The sequence below is a fragment of the Hippocampus guttulatus genome, chromosome 4 (genome assembly GCF_054856545.1).
Source record: "Hippocampus guttulatus isolate MCC_2025c chromosome 4, RoL_Hgut_1.0, whole genome shotgun sequence".
NCBI classification, from domain to species: domain Eukaryota; kingdom Metazoa; phylum Chordata; class Actinopteri; order Syngnathiformes; family Syngnathidae; genus Hippocampus; species Hippocampus guttulatus.
The window spans coordinates 22,854,419-22,874,917 of record NC_141264.1 but is presented as its reverse complement, the minus strand read 5'-3'; the positions used below and the strand labels follow the sequence as shown (position 1 = coordinate 22,874,917).

General features: G+C 44.3%; 2 protein-coding genes across 9 annotated transcripts; both read left to right on the top strand.

Moving 5' to 3' along the window:
• The first annotated feature begins 108 nt into the window (after nt 1-108).
• On the top strand, nt 109-7,126 carry LOC147206674 (uncharacterized). Of its 6 annotated transcripts, none has more exons than XM_086110148.1 (19): nt 109-258; nt 337-399; nt 853-967; nt 1,047-1,185; nt 1,714-1,825; nt 2,414-2,520; nt 2,720-2,846; nt 2,924-3,044; nt 3,754-3,839; nt 3,933-4,060; nt 4,627-4,686; nt 4,949-5,012; nt 5,097-5,191; nt 5,501-5,629; nt 5,691-5,805; nt 5,884-6,021; nt 6,093-6,259; nt 6,657-6,739; nt 6,815-7,126. In XM_086110148.1, exons 2-19 carry the CDS (start codon nt 342-344, stop codon nt 7,008-7,010), a joined length of 2,040 nt encoding a protein of 679 aa, XP_085966274.1. In that variant the 5' UTR covers nt 109-258; nt 337-341; the 3' UTR covers nt 7,011-7,126. The 6 variants fall into 6 exon arrangements, with proteins under 6 accessions (XP_085966274.1, XP_085966272.1, XP_085966276.1 ...); XM_086110146.1 differs by having other exon boundaries at nt 1,047-1,221; XM_086110149.1 differs by having other exon boundaries at nt 114-258; nt 1,052-1,221.
• Nucleotides 7,127-7,941: 815 nt separating this feature from the next.
• Nucleotides 7,942-20,231, top strand: cnot4a (CCR4-NOT transcription complex, subunit 4a). 3 transcript variants are annotated; one of them, XM_086109673.1, is made up of 13 exons: nt 7,942-8,164; nt 9,891-10,112; nt 12,181-12,378; nt 12,496-12,582; nt 14,543-14,644; nt 14,738-14,863; nt 14,958-15,082; nt 15,182-15,388; nt 15,465-15,522; nt 15,609-15,861; nt 15,983-16,486; nt 17,073-17,297; nt 17,729-20,231. In XM_086109673.1, exons 2-13 carry the CDS (start codon nt 9,939-9,941, stop codon nt 18,061-18,063), a joined length of 2,394 nt encoding a protein of 797 aa, XP_085965799.1. In that variant the 5' UTR covers nt 7,942-8,164; nt 9,891-9,938; the 3' UTR covers nt 18,064-20,231. The 3 variants fall into 3 exon arrangements, with proteins under 3 accessions (XP_085965799.1, XP_085965797.1, XP_085965798.1); XM_086109671.1 differs by having other exon boundaries at nt 12,496-12,584; nt 14,539-14,644; XM_086109672.1 differs by lacking the exon at nt 7,942-8,164 and adding an exon at nt 8,186-8,317 and having other exon boundaries at nt 12,496-12,584; nt 14,539-14,644.
• The last annotated feature ends 268 nt before the right edge of the window (nt 20,232-20,499 follow it).

The window sequence follows — 20,499 nt, the reverse complement described above, 5'->3', positions numbered from 1 at the left end:
CATACATTCGCTCCTCAATTATTTTTCCTGGCTAACCAGCGGTTTTCTGTTATTGATGCAATCTGGTCCGTGTAAACACTGTCTGGGGTTAAAGTTCAACCTACCGGGCAAAGTTTCCAGCATTCCAATTGCGGCGGAGAAGGTAAGCACCAAGTTGTTCCGCAAACTGCTTTTATTCATTGTATCATAGCTTTGGACCGATGCAGTGCATATTGCTCGACTAGCGTATTCCAAATCTGCACTGTCACAAAAGGAAAGGTAAGAGTTAAGAGGACCGTGTTGCAAAGTGTCATGAAGTTCTCCACATGTTGTCAAAGTGCTCCCCATATTAAACAGACAAAATGCTCAAGCGAGTCTCCGCAGTGATGATTCGAAGAGGACTTTGGACATTTCCAAATGGTAAGAATGGCCTTTTGTCTTCCCCCTCTACTCAAATTAGGGATTTGTATCCATTATTGCATCAAAAATTGTACTCTGTAATTGCAGCGTTGTTAAATACGGGGAACAATTGGAGCGCTTGAGTCATTGAAATAAGAAATTAGAATTCATTTTTCATATTGTTAAATGGGATTTTTTTTTTATTTATCATTTATATTTTTATAACTTTTAGGCCCACTTTTTTCTTTTTTGCTACCTTATAAATTGCAAATATTTTGCACTGTACTTGAGTGGATTTTTCAGGAAGCTGTTTTCAACTATATTCAGTGTATTTTCCTCATGACTTTTTACATTGAGTCCCTTTTTTTGTTTTGCAAAAAGAGTTCTGGACTCTCTACTCCTTAGTTTGTCAAAAATCCGATTGTTACGTCCCACGACTGATTACTGTACAGTAATATATGATGACTCTTTTAGACAGCCCCTTTCAAGTTCATCCATCAGTATCGCAGGCGCTGGCAGAAAATCGCCCGGTGGTGGCGCTGGAGAGCACTATCATCACTCAAGGCATGCCCTATCCTCACAATCTCAGGTATGTCCTTTGAATAGCAAACCGTGTGACAACATATCATATCAAATGAGCGTGATGCTGAGTGTGTGGATCAACGCAGCACAGCCAGAGAGGTGGAGGCCATCGTGAGGGCCCAAGATGCCACCCCCGCCACTGTCGGGGTGATTGAAGGCAAAGTTCGTGTCGGTTTGTCTGCGGAGGAGCTGGACTTCCTGGCCCGTTATGACGGCTCCGTCAAGGTGTCTCGTCGTGATCTGCCGTATGTGGTTAGCCAGGTGCGGATGCGGCACTCAAACGTGAAATATAAAGCTCCTTGTTTTGTATTCAGTCGATGCAGAGGTGGTAAGAAGCTGATCCCAGATTTGGAGAATAATTTAGGCATTGGGCGTTTTTGAAAAAGGGACCTTTTTTTTTTTTTTTATGTTCTCAAGGGGAAAACAAAGGAATATAATTTGATCCAGCTCAACTAAGGATTTTAAAAGGGGGTTGTATTTGCATGTAGAAGCCACAAGTACAACACACACATAAAGCATCAACAGCATGTCTCGAGCCTATACTCAATCATGAGCCCATGTTACATAAACAACTATATTGAGTTAAAAAGTAATAGGGCAATTTTGCCAGTGTATTGAGTAAAAATAACAGTTTTCAAATGAAGCGAGTATCAGTAAAATGTCATCAGAAACTACTTTAGTACAATAAGAAAATCTTTATACTCCACTACCTCCCACCAATGACTTGATGTGATGATGATGATGCGTCCTCAGGGGCTCTCTGGGGGGACCACGGTGTCGGCCACCATGATCGCGGCACAGCGAACTGGCATCCCCGTCTTTGTCACTGGAGGCATCGGGGGAGTGCACAGAGATGGAGAGAACAGTAAGAGAACAGCTTTTATGATGGAGCGCTTTGCAAAGGTTGATGCCTTTTGTCCAGGCAAGCAGAAGTGACCTGAAGGAAATCCGGGCTGTCCGAATATCCTTAAAAAGTCCATCCATCTTCCATCATTTTTTTTTTTTTTTAATAGTGACATATTTTCATTCGGTAAACCGGAGTCTATCCCAACTAACTTGGGGATTGTCGCCTACTAATCACAGGGCGCCAAAGAGCAAACAAGCATTCACACTCACATTCACACCTATGGATAGCGCCTTAGAGTCTTGAATACACTTGTCAGATATGCTTCTGGAATGTGGAATGAGCAGCAAACCAACACAAGCACTGGGACAACATGAAAACTCCACACAGGAAGGCGAGAGATGAAAGAACAAACCCGATAGAATATGGATGGATGGAATTATTCGGCTTGCATGTGATCTTTATACTCCATAACAATAAGTGTGTTTTTGTTTTTCATCACAGAACCATCTTTTGTCTCATTTGCCCCTATTGCATATTTTGTATTTTCACCCTCTATTGAGTTACTGCCCTCATGTTTGCCCATTACCGGGTACGATGTTTGTCCAGGTCTGGACATCAGTGCTGATCTAACAGAACTGGGCAGGACTCCCATCGCGGTGGTATCTGCGGGGGTCAAATCTATTCTAGACATCGGGCGCACTCTGGAGTTCCTAGTAAGAGCTTTGAGAAGAAACGCGGTCGCACGTGTATTCCTGTGATTCCTAATGAATTGTCACTGTGTACGGTAGTTCCTATTCGGGAAGGCGCTCGCTCTGTAATAGAAGTACAGCTGGAGTGGTCATTTGAAATACAAATTTCTAGTTTATTGAGATAGCATCCGTCATCCAAACACGTTTTATTGTGCCTAATCAGGAGACCCAGGGTGTTTGCGTCGCCACCTATGGCACGTCAAAAGATTTCCCAGCCTTTTTCTCACCGATAAGCGGATTCACCTCCCCATACCAAGTCTGTGACCCTGACAACGCTGCGCAACTTATCGGTAAAATCAACATTTTGAAGAGTCAAACGCAACGTTTTCTGTAAATGCCTTAACGGTCACAAATTTGCCCCCATTAGAGAGCACTTTGTCGCTAGGTGTCCACAGTGGTGTGTTGATAGCTGTGCCCATCCCGCAAGAGCATGCAGCGGCAGGCCAGCAGATAGAGCGCGCAATACAGACAGCCTTGGCAGAGACCAGGTATGGAACATTGCATGTATAACTAAAATATACGAATGAAAAGTTCAACCTGGCTTGCATACTCTTCATTTTCCTTGCACACATAAAATCTAACAGATTGAGACAAATAGCATAACAATACTAACAAGCATATATTCTTTATCCTCTGCAAAGAATGTTACTGGGGCTTTGTGAGTGTGTATTTGTACTATACTGCCCCCAGGCAGCCAAAGCGTGCACATCTCGGGACAATTTCAAGTGTTCCATTCAGTAGAGTACCCAGAGAAAACCCACGCAGGCATGGGGAGAAAATGCAAACTCCACATAGGAAGGCAAGAGCCAGAATCAAACCCTGCACCTCTGCACTGTGAGGCGGACGTGCTACCCAGTCGGTCACCCTCCCGCCCTGTTTCAGTCAACACATTTTCAATTGTGTCATGACTGGGTGTTTTTATAAAGTTCAGTGTTCTAGAGTTCTGTTTTTAATCGGCAAAATACCACTACAAACGTTTTTGCTGTTGTCATTTTTGGGGCGGTTGGAATGGATGAATGTCATTTCCATTCATTTCAATGGGGAAAGTTAAGCATGGTCACAGAATGAACTTGTGCCATGCGATTATAGAAAATGACATTTATTTAAAAGGCTAGTGCTGACCTCTTCTGACCATTATCAGATTTCATAGTCTCAATCTCTACACAACAGTTGCTCTCCATTTTTCTCGTCACTCAGTTCTCAAGGTATCGCTGGAAGAGACGTGACGCCGTACATTCTCCAAAGGGTCAACGAGCTGACGCAAGGAGAGTCCCTTCTAGCCAGTATCCTTCGAACAATTCATGTCTAATTGAACCCTTCCAATAGAAATGCAGCCACCAATGTGGTATGTTACCACTCCTTCATTTTGCTTGTAGATATTGCTCTCATTCATAACAACGCTAAAGTTGGCAGTCAGATCGCCTGCGCGCTGTCAAAGCGGATGAAGAAAAGAAAGTCAAGTAGCGCATCACATCATCCCGCTAAACAATCTCAATCTGGTATTGTGAGTGTTAGCATATTCAGATGTTTTTTTTTCCCCTTCCACTATTTAAAACTGTTGCCAAAGAAAAAAGCAAACACTAAAAGATTTTTCACTTATATAAATCACTTCATACGCTGTAATCAAGTGACTATGTAAGTCCCGCTTTGCAGAAGCTAACGCTCGTTGCTAACACGAATATGTGCATCCAACGAGAGTCCCTGCAGCTCTGCTTACCTTTAGCTCTGACAAGATAGTTGGGGTATCACACCTCGCTGTTTCTAAATGGTAATGCTGACAGTGTCTTGGCTTGAAAGCAGCTCTGGATCTTCACCCAGCCTATCTTGTCATGGGGCAGAGAAACTCAATGAGGGGGCGGTTATTATTTTAATTAGCCGTTATCAGTGTTATGACGTACGTGCGAGGCTTGCTCACAGACACGTTTTCAGGAAATGCACTTGTTTCATTTCACATGTGATGATTGTGCAAGCGTTTCTGTGACCCAACTATTTGTATACAAGCCTATTCAAAAGTGAATTTTCCCTCTAAAGCTCAGTACACGGCAACAATGCAATTCTGTTTTGCTGCAGGTTGTCATCGGAGGAATAAATGTGGATTTTATTGCAAAAGGAAAAACAAAAGCACTTCAAGTAAGTTTATCATCTGTATCACACAGACAGCAGTTTCCCAACCTTTATTGAGCCAAGGCACACATTTTGAATTAAAAAAAAAAAAAACGCACTGCACACAACCAAACCAAAAAGATAACAAAAAGTGGATACGCTTATCAATTGTGTCCTCTCTGAAATCTAATGGAAGAGCAAATTAATTGATTTGCCTGTCACTAGAGGGCATTGGCATAGATGGATTAACAAAAATAATGGTTATTTTTAAACTCTTGTCACTCTTGAGTTTGGACAGACCAACCCAGGAAGTGTTTGTCAGTCATACGGGGGCGTAGGACGGAACATCGCTGGTGCGTAGATGTGATCTTTATTTTGATCATCTTTTCCTGCGAAATCTGATTGCGCTCATTTTTGCAGTGTGCTTGCCTTTTAAGATTGTTTGAGCCGTCTGGGCCATCAGCCGATGTTCATCTCGGCCACCGGAGCTGATTCTCACAGCGATGCCGTCTTCAACTACTGCAAACATATGGTAGCTATCATCCGTGGGGGTGCAGAATTCTGTGAATTTTGGGCAAGGAGAGCCATCTAGTTTGCACGGATTTTTGATTGTGACAAAAATATTTTACATAAATGCATCAATATGACATATCGCCATTAAATTGGACTCATTCCCAAGGAAAGTTTCCAATTTAGATTATTCCCCCAAATTTTTAATTCTCATGGAAATTCACTGGAAACTTTCCCACGCTTTTCAATCCTAGTCACTAGATGCTTGTTCAAGTTATACTACGAGTTTGCGGTCGGAAAATGACGTTGCCGTGTGTGCTCTTGCCCTCAGGACACCAGCAACGTGATGAGGTTGGAAGGTCAAAGCACAGCTACTTACTGTGCCGTTATCACTGAAAATGGAGAACTCAGTCTTGGACTGGGCGACATGGACATTCATCAGCAGATAACAGAACAATGTGTAAGTTCTTCTGATTGTACTCTGAAACGAATGTATTGTCATCTATATGATCTTCCTATAGGTGTCACGGTTTGAAAAGCAGCTTTTGTCGTCTTCTCTGGTGTGTCTTGATGGCAACATCCCGGCATCCACCATCAGATATGTTTGCTCCGTCGCCAAACATCACGACATCAACGGTAGATTTGATATTAAAAAAAAGTCCCTAAAATGGAACTCACAGCTTTTAATGAATGAGGTGTAACCTCAATGTGCAGTCTGGTACGAGCCGACGGATTCAGAAAAAGCTTGTAAGCCCTTCCTGTCGGACGCCTGGAAGTCGCTGTCCTACGCGTCACCCAACCTGGCGGAATTGTGCACCATGAACAAAACACTTGGCCTCCAAACACCTGAAGGTAAAAATCTGAAGGTTTTGTTTGCGTTCATGTCCAAGTGAGCATGTGATTTGGTGGGGGGGGGCTGTCAGTGCTCCCAAACTCCCTGGAGCAGGTGCTGAGTCTGGCCGTGGCCCTCTCACGCCCCCTTCTGGAGCATCTCCACTGCCTGGTGGTGACCCTGGGCAAGAATGGAGTGTTGGTATGCGGTGAACACCACGTGGGCTCCGTCAACTTGAAGCCAAGGAAACAGAGGAAGGCAAGAAGTTGACTGATTCAATTCACAAAACTAGAGAAGCTAAGAGATGCATTCAAAATGTGAAGCTCAGAAAAAAATGACAGTGGTTGACTTGCGAGTTTGAGCCTTTCCGTGACAAATACAAACTCAAATCAGTCGTATCGCAATTTCTCCCTCCCTCTCCGCATTGAAATGAAGTGAACTACTATTGAAGTGAAATGCTTTTGTCATTTTCGCCACAGCCGCTCATATTTTTAATTCAGTGAACATCAGTCACTTTTTCTGAGTGCTCATTTTCTTAGGAACTACCGTTTGGAACAAAAAAAAAAACGCGCGGGCACAGGACACAACCCACCAACATATGGATGGATCAAAGATAATAAATATCTTACTGTGATTGTCTGTACTGTATTTGCAGACGAGGAAGCTGTGCGCTGTCCACTACCCAGCCCTGAGTGTAGCGGCACATGAGACAATGAACGTCTCAGGAGCAGGGGATAGGTAGAAAACACTTGGTTTTCTGATATTAAAACAAATCTTAACACAAAAGACAAGTGATCATTGTCTTGCGGGCAGTCTTGCAGGCGCCTTGATGGCCGGGATCGTCCAGGGACGAGACACGGACACATGTGTTCGGATGGGTCTCCTGGCCGCACGCCTGTCCCTTGCATCACCGCATCCTATCGCCCCCGTCCTGACGACACACTCAGTAGAGCCCGGCCACGTCGAAAATCACCGCTGGCCCAAACCGACTTTCATGTGGATAGACTGACTGCATTTGGAGTTGGTCCAATTTGTCAGTTTACACTGTTTGACAAGCTGTACATTGTTTAATGTCTTTCGTGTTGTCCTATGAAAAGATATAATAAAATGTTCATAAAACTCTGACAGGTGTAATCAATTTTGTGACATATTGTATGTACTGTATGCATAACAATATTGGGCATGCAAAATTAATTATGTATTGTAATAATACCAAGCATTTAAATATGTTTACGGTTTAACAACTTGGGGGGGCAGAGTATGTCCTGCTTTCTTTAATCCAAATGTCACCAGCCTTTTTGGAACTGAGGGTTACTGTACTTCTTTGGTTCTGATTAATGTGAAGGCTACCAGTTTGATACACCCTTCTGAAATAACGAATTTGCTCATATGTACTTGCTATTATTGTGTGTTAATATTAATAATTAAAATTAATAATGTTCATTAGAGAGAAGACACTGTCTTTGTTTATGTATGTCTGAATTTTACTCCTTGTTCAGCAGTTTGTATGGAGTGATGGTTGTTTTTAAAGTACTCAATAAATAAAGTTAAATTGAGTTGAGAAAATGCAACTCCTATAAATTTCTGCCAGTGTTTACACTCACTTCTACAACACTCCTGTCAGTTTTAGGCCAGTAAGTCACACTTTTGATCATCAGCTTCTTGGAGCCAGGTCGACATTGCAAATGAGAATACGTTAGCAATTGCTTCACCTGAATAAACAAAGCTTAAAAATGTAAAAATGACTAAAATTTACAAAGAAATATTTTAGTCTGAGTTCAAGATTTAAAAATCTTTGCAGCACACGGAAATGGACTGCCCATGGGCAAGGCTGATTCAAACGTTCCAAAACTACATCTCCCACAATGCATCGCTACGTGTGCGCAGACTCCGTGGCGTCGAGCACTACTCCACTCCCTCCTCCCTATTTTAATGCTAGCTAAGATGGTGGTTTGAGCGTAAATTGTCTCCTCAATACTAAGAAAAGACAGGGGCAAGAAAAAAAAGACCTTGCTAGCTTTTTAATTAAAACCGAACAACACATCCACGGCTATCCCAAGGGAACGCTTCGAGATATTTGGACATTTCACACACATTGGCTCGCAGTCCCCGCCCAATTCGGTGTGACTCTTGGAGTGGAATCCTAAGCTAAATACGGACAGGGTAAGTAACGCTAACGTAAGACAACTTGCTAAGACGGGCTAACTCGCATTCACGATCCTTCCAAATCGCCGAAGTCGCCCGTTTGTTGACTCGCCGAGCGGCTGTCGACTGTCCTCGAGTCCGGTCGACCCCCGCTACAGTGTCCCCGAGCCGGTGAGAGCGCTGTCAGACACTTTAATCGTGACCAAGTTGCGCCCAGCTCCCCGTTAGCATTCGTAGGCCGCGTCCGTAAGCCTCCGCTGTTAGCATTCGAGGCTAACCGATGCTAGGCGTTTATCTACCAGCGAGCTGTCAGTATGTACGGGGGGGAAAACGTCACGTCGTGTCACTGTCAACCGTTTTTTAAAGTAGTTCATATCAGTGTCGTGTTGAAACTCTGCTTGGACACGAACAAGTCTGAATGTTAAGAACATCCGCCAGCCACCCTGTGGACGCCTTTTCCCCCTCTCTCCTTGCCTTCTTATATAAAAAACAGATTCCCTTTATGCGATCGCGGCTAATGTTAGCTTCTCCTTTGCGGTGGTCAAATAACATCTGTCAAAAGGTACGACTCCGAAGATCGGACACATTTTTGATTGTACTGAACGGCGTGTAGACAATGACCTGTCAACTGCATTGCCAACAGCACACGCAGCATTTGAGATGCTGCTGTTTATTTTCCTCCAATTCGTTATGCTTAGGCTTCTTTCATGTTGGCTCCAGAAATCTGGATCGGACTCCCAAGTTCTGGCAACCCGTGTTGTCACATACTAAGTAGAGCATGACTGCTAACAACACGTTATTTATACACAATCACTGCCGATGAGTACGAGGCGTGAAGTAGCACTGGATCAGTGTACAAATGTATCACATTCATGCTGATCTTATTTTACTTATTTTTTGTGCTAACCGTTTGGAATACATGTTGGGGTTTCAGTCAAAACATAGATAAGTTGATCAGCTTGTTCTTCATTTAGTGTGAAGTCTTCTCTAAATTGCAGGACTCTTACATTTCTGAGATTCTAGGTTCGAAACTTTGCTCTGGGTTCATGTGAGGAATTGACAAATTCTCCCTGCTTCCTCCCAGATTCCCAAAACATGCACATGAGGTTCACTGGAGACTGTAAATTGTCCATAGGCATGAATAAGCAGGTTGTTTGCAAAAAGCGTTCTTCAAAAGTCTTGCGACCAGATCAGGGTCAACCTCGTTTCTCACAGTGGATGGAAGTGACTTGAGGCAGCATGGTCAACGAGTAGTGTGCACATTTGCCTCACAGTTTTGAGGATGGGAGTTCATATCCCTGCCCCAGATCACCTGAAAGTCACTGAGGACATGCATGATAGAAAATGGAAAAGTTGACTGGGCGGGTGATGATGACTTCCCAAAGATTGGCAATTTTGATATACCGGTATATATTTTGGTTGTGTGATCTTGGGTGACCCTGGCAGCTGTCCACGACTGCCTATTTATGCCTCGGAACCCTTATTTCACCACTTTCCAGTATCCTGGATTCCACCGATTCGCAACCACAACGATGCGCCCGATAGCTTTGCAACTCTAGCTCGTGAATGTCAAAACAGTCAGGCTACACCTGCAGTGGAATAGAAAGCTATTGAATTTAATCTTGTAACCAAGCAGGCATTTAGGAGGCGCGTTAGTTAAAGTTTCAAGGATTGGTATTCGACATCACTTCACGTTATGGCTTGACCTACAATGTTTGTCGCACTTATTTCTGATTTCTCCCAGCTCTGTGCTCCGTGTCCGCTTCAACGCTCAGCCTCGCCGCGCCGTAGGATGTCCCATAGCCCTGAAATGAAGGACGACCCCATGGAGTGCCCCCTGTGCATGGAGCCGCTGGAGATCGACGACGTTAACTTCTTCCCCTGCACCTGCGGCTACCAGATCTGCCGCTTCTGTTGGCACCGCATCCGCACAGACGAGAATGGCCTTTGCCCGGCCTGCAGAAAGGTGAGGAAGACTTACCTGGAGGACGTAGCGGGGTCACTGTGAAGTTGGAAATATTCCATGGGAATTAGTCCGAATAATTCAGGAATTTAATAAATTGAAGGTTGAGCCTAAAAAGGGAATTTACATATATTTTGCATGATCCTGATTTAAATGACCAGATTTCATGCATGCACAATTGAATATGAAAAGCGCATTGCCTGAAAAGGTTGAGCAAAAGTGCGGAGGCAAGGCCTGGGACGATTGAAGGAAAGACGTTTTGAGGGCGGGTGGGAGGCAAGAGGCTGTTTTCATTGAACAGCTCTAATTGGACCATGTGGGTAGTTATGGAAATAGTTGAATAGGAAAGGGAATGTTATTTGTGCTGAAATTATGGAATTGATTGTTTAATGTAATGTTAAAAACCTTTAAAAGTTGTACTTAGAAATGAATCTGTTGAAATGCCATGCTTTTTTTTTTTTCCTTTTTCTTTTTTGCGTCTGGCTTGCACACTTTCAAAGTGCCGCAATTCTCCCGTCCAGATTTAATGACACACCCACCATTCATAAACCTGGAAATTCGATTGATGATGAAATTCACTTGCATAAATTATACCGATGTGCCCGGCTCATCTTACAAGCTACTTTGAAGAAGCCTGCGTATTTGCATTCTTTATTTAATAAGTTGCCGGCCTCGGGCGGAATCCTGGTACCTCTAACCTCAGCACTTTTCAGGACGGCATATTTCTTCAACCATTAATGTTGCATAATCAAAGAGAGCAAGCCGTTTTGAACACTTTAACTTAAGAATTTTTTTTTATTAAATTAATACTAATAATAATGAATAGCACACTAATGACTTTGTCACCGTGCAGCCTCAACTGGGTCGACCTCTCCTCATTGTCGAGCTGACAGGTCATGCCATTCGTTTCCTTTTTTAGGCGCTCGAGACCTCGTCCTCGCTTTCGATGTTTACTAACCTGAGATCTCGCAAGGTTTGCTAAGGTCTGACGCAGTGATGCCAACTAATTTTCAATAGACGTTGCTACATCTGGTCTTTCTGTGTCTGAACGTTGCAAAGTGATGATGCCATTGCCATGACGTACACTATTACACAGATTACACACACACGGTGGCATTACTCAAATTGACCGGCCAGTTCCTCAAATAATGATTTGAAATGTGTGAATAAAGATACTTCTCTTTAGCATCTGATTTGTATTAACAAACGTAATTTAAAAAAAAATGGTTTTATTTATTATCCTATGCAGCTTAGTTGTATTCATTTGGTTTCATGCGGTTGAGTCACTTCAATTGCAAAAAGTTTCTAAACACATTTTTAAAAGTAGCTTCATTTGTTGCTTGATGCTTTTCGGAAAAGAAGTCCCAGAAGGAAGTGTGAGAAGTTGTTTCATATAGTACGACTGCACAATATATTGAAAAGAAAAATCATTATTGCAGTAATACGCGTATCTCAAACGTGCAATACATTTCAAAATGGAATTGTATGATTTTATCAGCAGTCTACAAGTCCGATGCAACCCTAAATCCAGTCGGTGAGCACTATCTCAGGGCATTCAAAATGAATTAGGAATACATTGAGCTTCCTTATTTTTCCACATGGAAAAAAAAACATGTATTTCTTCCATTCGATTATAAAAATGGCATTTCTTTAGGCACTTGTTAAATATTGCTCACTACATCCAACACCCATGTCACATGCTTGAGTTTTTTTCTCTCCCCCCCCCCCCCACCCCCCCTGAAAATGTCACGTCTTGTACAATTGTTGAGGTTCCACTGTATGTCGAACATGCTCAAGACTTAGTCAATATGTAAACAAATAACAGTGGACTTCGGTTGACTCGGTGCTGACACACGCGTTTTTGAGGTTACGAACGGCATGTAATGAATGAACGTTACTACTCGCATGCTTCCTGTTGGTTATTTGATTGCTTTAATTGTGTTGTTTATGGTCTACGCCTTTGATGCAAATATTTTCTGTAATAGTGGCTTTAGTTCTCAACATCAACCGAAAACTCGTCTGTATCGTGACGCCGGACTCCATTTATGACGTTTGCTGTCTTTTTACGCAGCCATACCCAGAGGACCCCGCTGTGTACAAGCCTCTGTCACAGGAGGAGATCCAGAGGATAAAGAACGAAAAGAAGCAGAAACAGAACGAGAAGAAGCAGAAGGTGACGGAGAACCGCAAGCACTTGGCCAGCGTCCGAGTGGTCCAGAGAAACCTGGTTTTCGTGGTGGGACTCTCGCAGCGACTCGCCGACCCGGAGGTGAGCCGTCGGGACGAGCTTTCGCTGAATGTGACATAGCCGCGTTTGATGAAATTGTATTCTCTTTAAATAATTGTGCTTGAAAAGAGCTCAGAAGTGTTTTTGTTGCACCCGCAGGTCCTAAAACGACCCGAGTATTTTGGGAGGTTTGGGAAGATCCATAAAGTGGTCATCAACAATAGTACATCTTATGCCGGGTCACAGGTGAGTTCACAGACGTTGTACCAATTTACTTTTGTTGATTTCTGCGTGACAGTTACGTAAAAGTTGCCTGACCAAAACGCTGTCAGTGCTGCTTTCGCTGACTTTTGTTCCACCGGTTTGCATGATTGTACAATTTTGTACAGGTTTTTTTTTTTTTTTTTTTTTGTGGTTGTTGTTTTGTTAGGGGTTCGCATTTCTGCTCACTTTCAATCAAACTGCAGTTCCTTTTCTGCCTTGGTGTGGTTAATATGGTCATGTGGGAACGTAGTAATAAAACTCTGGGTGTGGATCAAAAATGACAATGATCTTGATTTGGTTTCAAATAAAATGAGGCGTGTTTGGTTGTGGCGAGAGAGAGCTGCTTGACGTCAATCAGATCCAGCAAGCTAATGGAGAAAAAAAAAGGATTGACTGTAAATGTTTGCTTACGACTACTAGTGTGTAAATGCAGGCCAACTTGTCTTGGGTTTTCCATGCATGCAGCTGTTGTGTTGGGAGATACAAGCATTTTAAAATTTCACAGTGCATGTGGGAGGGGTCATTTGTTGAAAATGTTCCCTGAAAAATCGTCTGTTATAAAGCTAGAATGTCCATTTGGATGGATGGTTTGATTGGTGCATAGAGCCGGTGCCCTTGACTTCTAAAACGTATATGTTCCGTGACCATGTTCATGACTCTTGCATCTTAAATCATCTTTGCTTCTTGAAATGACTTGAAATGCCATTAATCCGTTCCCCAAAAAAATACCAACCAACATTCTCAAACAAATACAATGTGTTTTCATTCAGATAAGTAAAACTACACTGTGTGTATATTATTTCATGAAATAGAATGGAAACTATAACAACTTTGTTCATTATGATTTCATCCTGCAATGTCCATTCACATCGTGCGCCTCCTGATATACGCACCAGGGCGTATATACAGACACTTCATACACGAAGAAGAATTTCTCCCCTGTAACGTGCAGTATTTAGGGATGTTCATGACCGATACCAGTACGAGTATTCACTCTGACTATTCACCGATACAGAGGACCGATACCACTCTTAGTTTTGATACAGAAACGTTCATTTACCACAATGACCAAGAATTGTGAACAGAGACCGTTCTTTCTGACACAGATGTTAATCTGCTGCAGCCAACTATTACAGGGAAGGACTTAGCCAATATCTTTTTTTGTTTTTTTGCCTAAAGTATCGATGGTTGGTATCAACATCCTCCACTTGACCCTGAAACATTATAATAAAGCTGCTATCAAGTAGTAATAGTAGTTGGTGCAGTAATAGTAGTTGTTTTTCACAAAGACTGCACAATTTAAGCCTGTGAGAATTTTTTTTTTCCCCGTGTTGCTGCTGTGTTTGCGTTCAAATCTGTCGCTGAAGGCGTTTTGACTACAACACCGTTGATGCCAATTTCGTTAATCCGTCTACCGCATTTTGAATTGTGTGTTAGCATTAAAACCAGACAGTGGACTTGCTTAAGTTAAGCGGTTTGATAAAATGCAGCCTGCGATTCTGTTTTTGTATTTAAGCTTCACTCTGGTAATGGCATCTGCAACTTGTCACTCAAATTTCTGCTTGCACCTTAAGATACTCTATCCCAGGAAAAACTGCAAGTTGAGGTATCACTTTACTTAATTTATCCAAAGAGGGCTCTGCTTGTGCTCCGCTTGTTGTCTATAAGCGTTATTTCCCCTCATTAGTCCACCGCTTTCAATCTTCCTCTCCTCTCTATTTTCTTGCAACCATTAAAAGCAGAAGAGATGATTATCACTTGATTTGTTGTGACTCAATTGGGTTTTGCTTGGATTTGGACACTGAATAAAAAGGGACATATTTTTAGGGGAGGGCCGATGACCTTCCATTTCTCTTTTGAATCACAACACTACCGCAAAAACTAAATTATTGCAGCAGCTGTCTGTCTGATTTGTCTCCTCTTCTCACTTCTGATGGTCCAGGGACCGAGTGCCAGCGCGTACGTCACCTACGTCCGCCCCGAAGACGCTCTAAGAGCTATACAGTGTGTGAACAACGTGGTGGTTGATGGCAGAACGCTCAAGGTGACTTTTTGTGCCGATTCTCCATTTGGCCCATGGGAACGAAGCCGATTTAGTTTGCGGTTTGTTATTCTCGTTCTCATTTTCCTCTACCAGGCTTCTTTAGGCACAACAAAGTACTGCAGTTACTTCCTCAAAAGTATGCAGTGTCCTAAACCTGATTGTATGTATCTACATGAGCTAGGAGATGAAGCGGCTAGCTTTACGAAAGACGAAATGCAGGTAATGTCATTCATTGTTGAGCGCGTGGGATCTCCCTGCTTTGGTTATTTCTTTGCATTGACTTTATTGACTCCTTTTCACTTCCCCTTTCCAGGCAGGGAAACATCAAGAGTATGAGCAAAAACTCCTCCAAGACCTGTACAAAATCAACCCTAGCTTTCTACAACCTCCGGCGTGCGGAACGGAAAAATCAAAGAGTAAACCGGGCTTAACACAAAGGTCTGCATTTTCTTGAATTCTCGAAATCTTCTGCTTTTGTAGCCACGCCTTACTTTTTTTTGCCCCCTCCCTCCTATTTTTTTCCCCTTTTTGCTCCAGACAAAACAGTAGCAATGGCAAAGATGGGTGGCCCACGTTGTCAGGTCATAGCAAATTAGCCAATGGCCTTTCAGAGGACCGCAAGTCCCCTCCGCTGCTAGACTATCTAGACCAAGAGGGTCTCGCCTCAGATGGTCTAGATGCAGACCTCGGTCCCGGCCAGTGCACTGCCATGTCCCCCTTCTCCTCCAACTGTGACAGCAGCAGGTAGGACAGGCTATACTTATTACACATAAAGCTGTTTGGTTTTCTATTATTAATACACGAAATATTGCGCCTGCAGCCCCAGCGACAAGCCTTCCGAGTCGATCGGTATGGTGAACGGTGATACTTTACAACAGGTAGAACCACTTCAGAGGCCGCTTTTTACCTCCACATGAACAAGTCGGACAAGAAAACAAGCACATTGTCTCTTTCCTTTCTCCAGATACCCACAAGTGACTCCCCGTCCCCTCCCCCGGGTTTAACCAAGCCCAGCCTGGTGGTGCCCATCAGCGTGTCTGACCTCACGGCCCGCTCGCCTTTCGAGGGCGCGGCGGCGGAGTCGCAATCGCTCTTCTCGGACAACAGCAATTTCAGACACCCCAACCCCCTCCCCACTGGTCTGCCTCCATTTCCTAGCAACCCCCGCAGCGCTGACTGGCCTATGACTCCGGAACCACACAGCCTCTTCACATCAGGTAACTCAACCTTTTCCTCTGGCACTGGTGTCAAACCCAAGGCCCGGGGGCCGGAGTTTTTTTCTTTGTTTTGCTACTGAAGTCGCTCCTCCAGTAACGTCCACGTTTGCTCTGGCGGCAGACACGATACCGGTGTCGTCTTCCACGGACTGGCAGGCGGCCTTCGGCTTTGGCTCATCCAGCAAACAGCAGGACGACGACCTGGGCTTCGACCCGTTCGACGTCACCCGCAAAGCCCTGGCCGACCTGATCGAGAAGGAGCTGTCCGTGCAAGACCAGAGCCCCGCCTCCCCGGGGCCTCGCGCCCAGGGAAACAATCATGGGCCCGGCCTTCCGCCCCCGAACGGCAACGCCGGTACCTCTCATCACTTCCCCGCTGGCGTGCCTCGCATCCCGCAGCTCCATCACAGAGCCATCTACAGCTCGTGCAGTTTCCCCGGCACGCACAGCGGCCAGGCCAGTCAACAGCAGCAGCAGCAAGCCAGACACCCCTGGATGGGCATCCCCTCGCGGAATAACCTCACACACTTGAACCACTCAGCCAGCGCTGCCTCACACAGTAATTTCCTGGACCTGAATCTGCCTCCTCAGCACAGCACAGGTCTGGGAGGGATCCCCATCTCAGGTACTGTCTGCATGTTCTCCGACCACTTCGCCCCGTCCTTGAGTCCTTAAAAAATGGCTAAAGTCGCCCTCAAAAGTCCTTAAAAGGTCCACAAATAAAAAGCAAGTGGAAGAGTGGGAACCCCGCAACCAATATGTGCCAATAGTATCCTGCCCCAAAATACTGAAATATTCTTGACTCTTTGCTTGTTTCCTTTTTTGGGTTTGTTTCTTTTCATACTTCTGACATCTATAAAATGCAATGCATAATTGCTGACACGACACTGATATGTTGGTTTTAGAATGTTACAGGAAATGATTTAAAGGTCAACAATGTCACTGGCCCTTGCATTTCAAAATAACATTTTCTAAATCCTTGGAAGGAAATATTTGGACATCCCTGATGTAGTAACCTTGTACAGTGTTCCTCAGCCATATTTTGTTCTTTCCTTGTCAATACAGTGAACCGTGGCCTGAGGTTATTTATTTATTTATTTTTTGCCCAATTCTAGAATTTGGTGGAATAAAATCCCATTAATTATTGAATTGTTCGATTCATAATATAAGTTTTGAGTAACCCGCAGCACGTGGTTTTGCTCCTCTTGCAGAAAACAGCGGCTCTATAGAAGGCCTAAAGGTGAAAGAGTGGCAAGATGGCCTCAGAGCTCTCCTGCCCAACATCAACATCAACTTCGGGGGCCTTCCCAATTCCTCGTCCTCCTCGTCCTCCTCGTCCTCAAACAGTGTTAACCACATCGGTGGGCCGGCGGGCATTTCACACAGCCTGAGCTGGGACAGCACGGCCAGCTGGATGGACCCTGCGATCATCACAGGTGCGTTGGACACAGCGAACAAGGTCCAAGCTACATGATTTAAAAGCACTTTTCTCATAGGTATGATACATCTGGAAAGTCTTCACAGTGATTCACTTGTTCCACAACTCCACATTCAAGGCATGATGCCCCAAATTTTATTTTATTTGAACTCATTCACTCCCAAAGACGTTTTTAAACGTCTTTTCAGACTTGGTCCAGAATTGGCTGGTACTGAATGAGTTAATGATTAAATGTATTAAAAATGGGAAAAAAATAGGACATCCCTCGTCCACAAGTAATTCACAGCATTTGCTCAATGCTTTGTGAATGCACCTTTGCCAGTAATTCTAGCCTCAAGTCTTTTTTGAAGATGCCGCCATCTTTGGGGCGGTTTTGTCCATTCCTTCTTTGCATCGCCAATTGATATCTTGTATTGCTGTAATGCGCAGGCATCCCGGCCTCGGCAGGCACCAGTTTAGACTGTCTCCAGGATGACAACCCCCCACATTGGCTCAAGTCCCTGCAGGCGCTCACCGAGATGGACGGTCCGGCCAGCTCGGTGGCGGCGCCCGTCCCTCAGCCCCTCCACAGCACCCTCCTGGACGGCCACCTCCCCCTTCACCACAGAGCCAACCCTGCCGGCTGGGCCCCCTACATGCCCCCCGCCACAGCCAACCCCGTCAGCCACTTCCACTCTCCCCCGCCAGGCTTCCAGACCGCCTTCAGACCCCCGGGACAGCCCGCCACAGAGTTGCTACAGAGTGCCGCCGCGGACCGCCACTAAATACAAGACTACAACCACCCATTTATCCCACTCATCATCTACCCCCATCCCCACCCCTTCTTTATCTCTCAAAAGCGAAACACATCATTCTGCAGAGTATGAAATATGATTAACAAAGTAACAACTATGCTTTCTTTTGGTCCACTTTTTTTCCCTGTTTTTGTTTGTGGCACACATTAATCCATAATCTCCGTCTGCGACCCTCACCACTCCTTAGAACTAGATGGGCGGGAGGGGGGGGGGGTGGCAGCATAGCACTGAGCACCCCAAAACTGACAACGATTCAATTAAGCTTAAGTGAGGGTCTTCTTTTTAAACGTAACTAACGATGAAGTGTAAACCGTTGTTGGACAGTCGCGCAGTCTAATAGTCGCAAAGCAAAGCTGTGAAACAAGGATGAAAGTTGTTGCTTGGCTTTATCACTTGCCGAGAGGCACCGGAGAATAAGGTTTCGGGAGGATTACAGGGCACAGGTTATGCATGGGGCTCCACGTAATGTGGGGTGGGGGCACACCGAAAGGCCCCCGGCTCGAGTGCCCTGGTGGCCCACATTCCCTCTACTGGGGACGTTTTTGCTGAACCTCTGTATCAGAGGGTAGAGCAGTGCCCGATTGCAGGAGAGGGGCGGGTTAGAAGAGGGCACGAGGGGGTCCGGACCCCGTGGGAAATGGTGGCACATATCCTGAGCACGAGGGTTAGACTCCTTACTCACAGTGCCACCGTGTGGTACCTACAGTAGCTTAGCCCTAATATGGACAGCCACCAAGTAAATGGAAGGAACACTAGACGGAGGAGATTTGAAGTACTAATTGGGGAGGCGAGGAAGGTGGGCGACCCCCCACGCCCCCGCCATGTCGACCCGTGAGGGCTTTAATTGAGGCCTTAATGTGGAGCGAAGGGAGATTGGGGCTCGAGTGCAGGGAGGAGGTGAGGTCTCATGTGAATGATTGCAATAATACTCAGCCCTTGACATGATGAGGGGAGCAGCTTTTAAAATGTGCGGCACGAGAGATGAAACCTGCACAAATGTCTGCAAAATACAGATTTTTGTCCACAAATTAAATACAGAGTGCTCAGTAAAAAAAAAAAATTCACCCACATAAAAATTTTGGTCCATAATTTGCATATGATATACACACAAAATACTCATTTGTGGCCACATTTTGACCTTGAAATACAATTTTTTTTTGTCTGAATTAATTACAACACGCACACAATTTTTTTGTTTTTGGTCTGCCAAATACAATTTTTGTCCATGAATTAGGTATAACGTGCGCACAACATACTAATTTGTGGTGACAAAATACTCATATGGGGCTGCAAATTGGACATCATGTATGCACACATTTGTAATTTGTGGCAGGGAAGTAGTCATTTGTGCTGGTGAAATACTAATAATGGACATGAGATGCAAATTTGGTAGTGCCAACGAAATGGTAATTAATCTGCAAACTAGTAATTTTAATCCTGAAATACTCCTTTGTGGCAGCAAAATACTCATTGTTTCCATGAGATGCACATTTGTGACCACAAATTAGTCATTTTGGACCGCAACGTAGTAATTACTGGCCGCAAAATTCAAATTTCGACTGAATTTTGTGCTCACAAAATCATTTGTCTGTGAAATATTGGTGTTTTTTTTTAAAACTATATTTACAAAATGTGATCTAATTTGTGGTCAGGCATAATGGCAGCTGCCAAAATGCTTCCGTGGGTTTGACGTCTCACACAATTTGTCATGTCTGGGGCTCTGTACATTATTGTGTACGGTTTTTACAAGCGTAAGTGAGCGTGTGTCACAAAGAAAGGTGCTGCAATACAATACGAAGTACTGTAGCGGTCAATTTCAGCCTTTTATTCTCTGCCGTTGTCTTTTGACCTTTTCTCCTGCCATCCTCCGCCTTTCTTCTTTTTCAAGTCTTAATTTGTGACCATCGTTTGCTCTCGTTCTCTTGCCCCCCCCCCCCACCCCCTCCGCTGTTCACTGATTAACAGTATTGACTCACAATGATCAAAATGGGAGAAACCGCCAGTCATGAATTGGATTTTAACGCAGTGCTGTGAGGAAGAAGGGGGATAAAAAAAAAGTTGAGGCGCTTAAAAGGAAGTTTAACTGTCCTCTGCAGGTCTGGAAAATTACATTAAATAAAACTGAAACCTCAAAAGACCTGGCGTTTGTCATGTTGTCATTTCGAGAAGCTGATCGTGTTTTGTTTCATGTTGCCCACTAGGCAGCGACATAACACTCGGGTCAAGTCTGCTTACAATGTGAGCGTTTCCTAAACTGGCCAGCAGAGGGCGACTCCACTGGTTGCAGAGCAGGTACTGGGCTGTCACTTCCGTAGCGCTCTTCTACCTTTGGAACTCGAAACGCTTGACATTGCTTAGGTGACGCAGCACCAGTACAAAGTAAAGTTCTCCCATCAAGTTTATTGC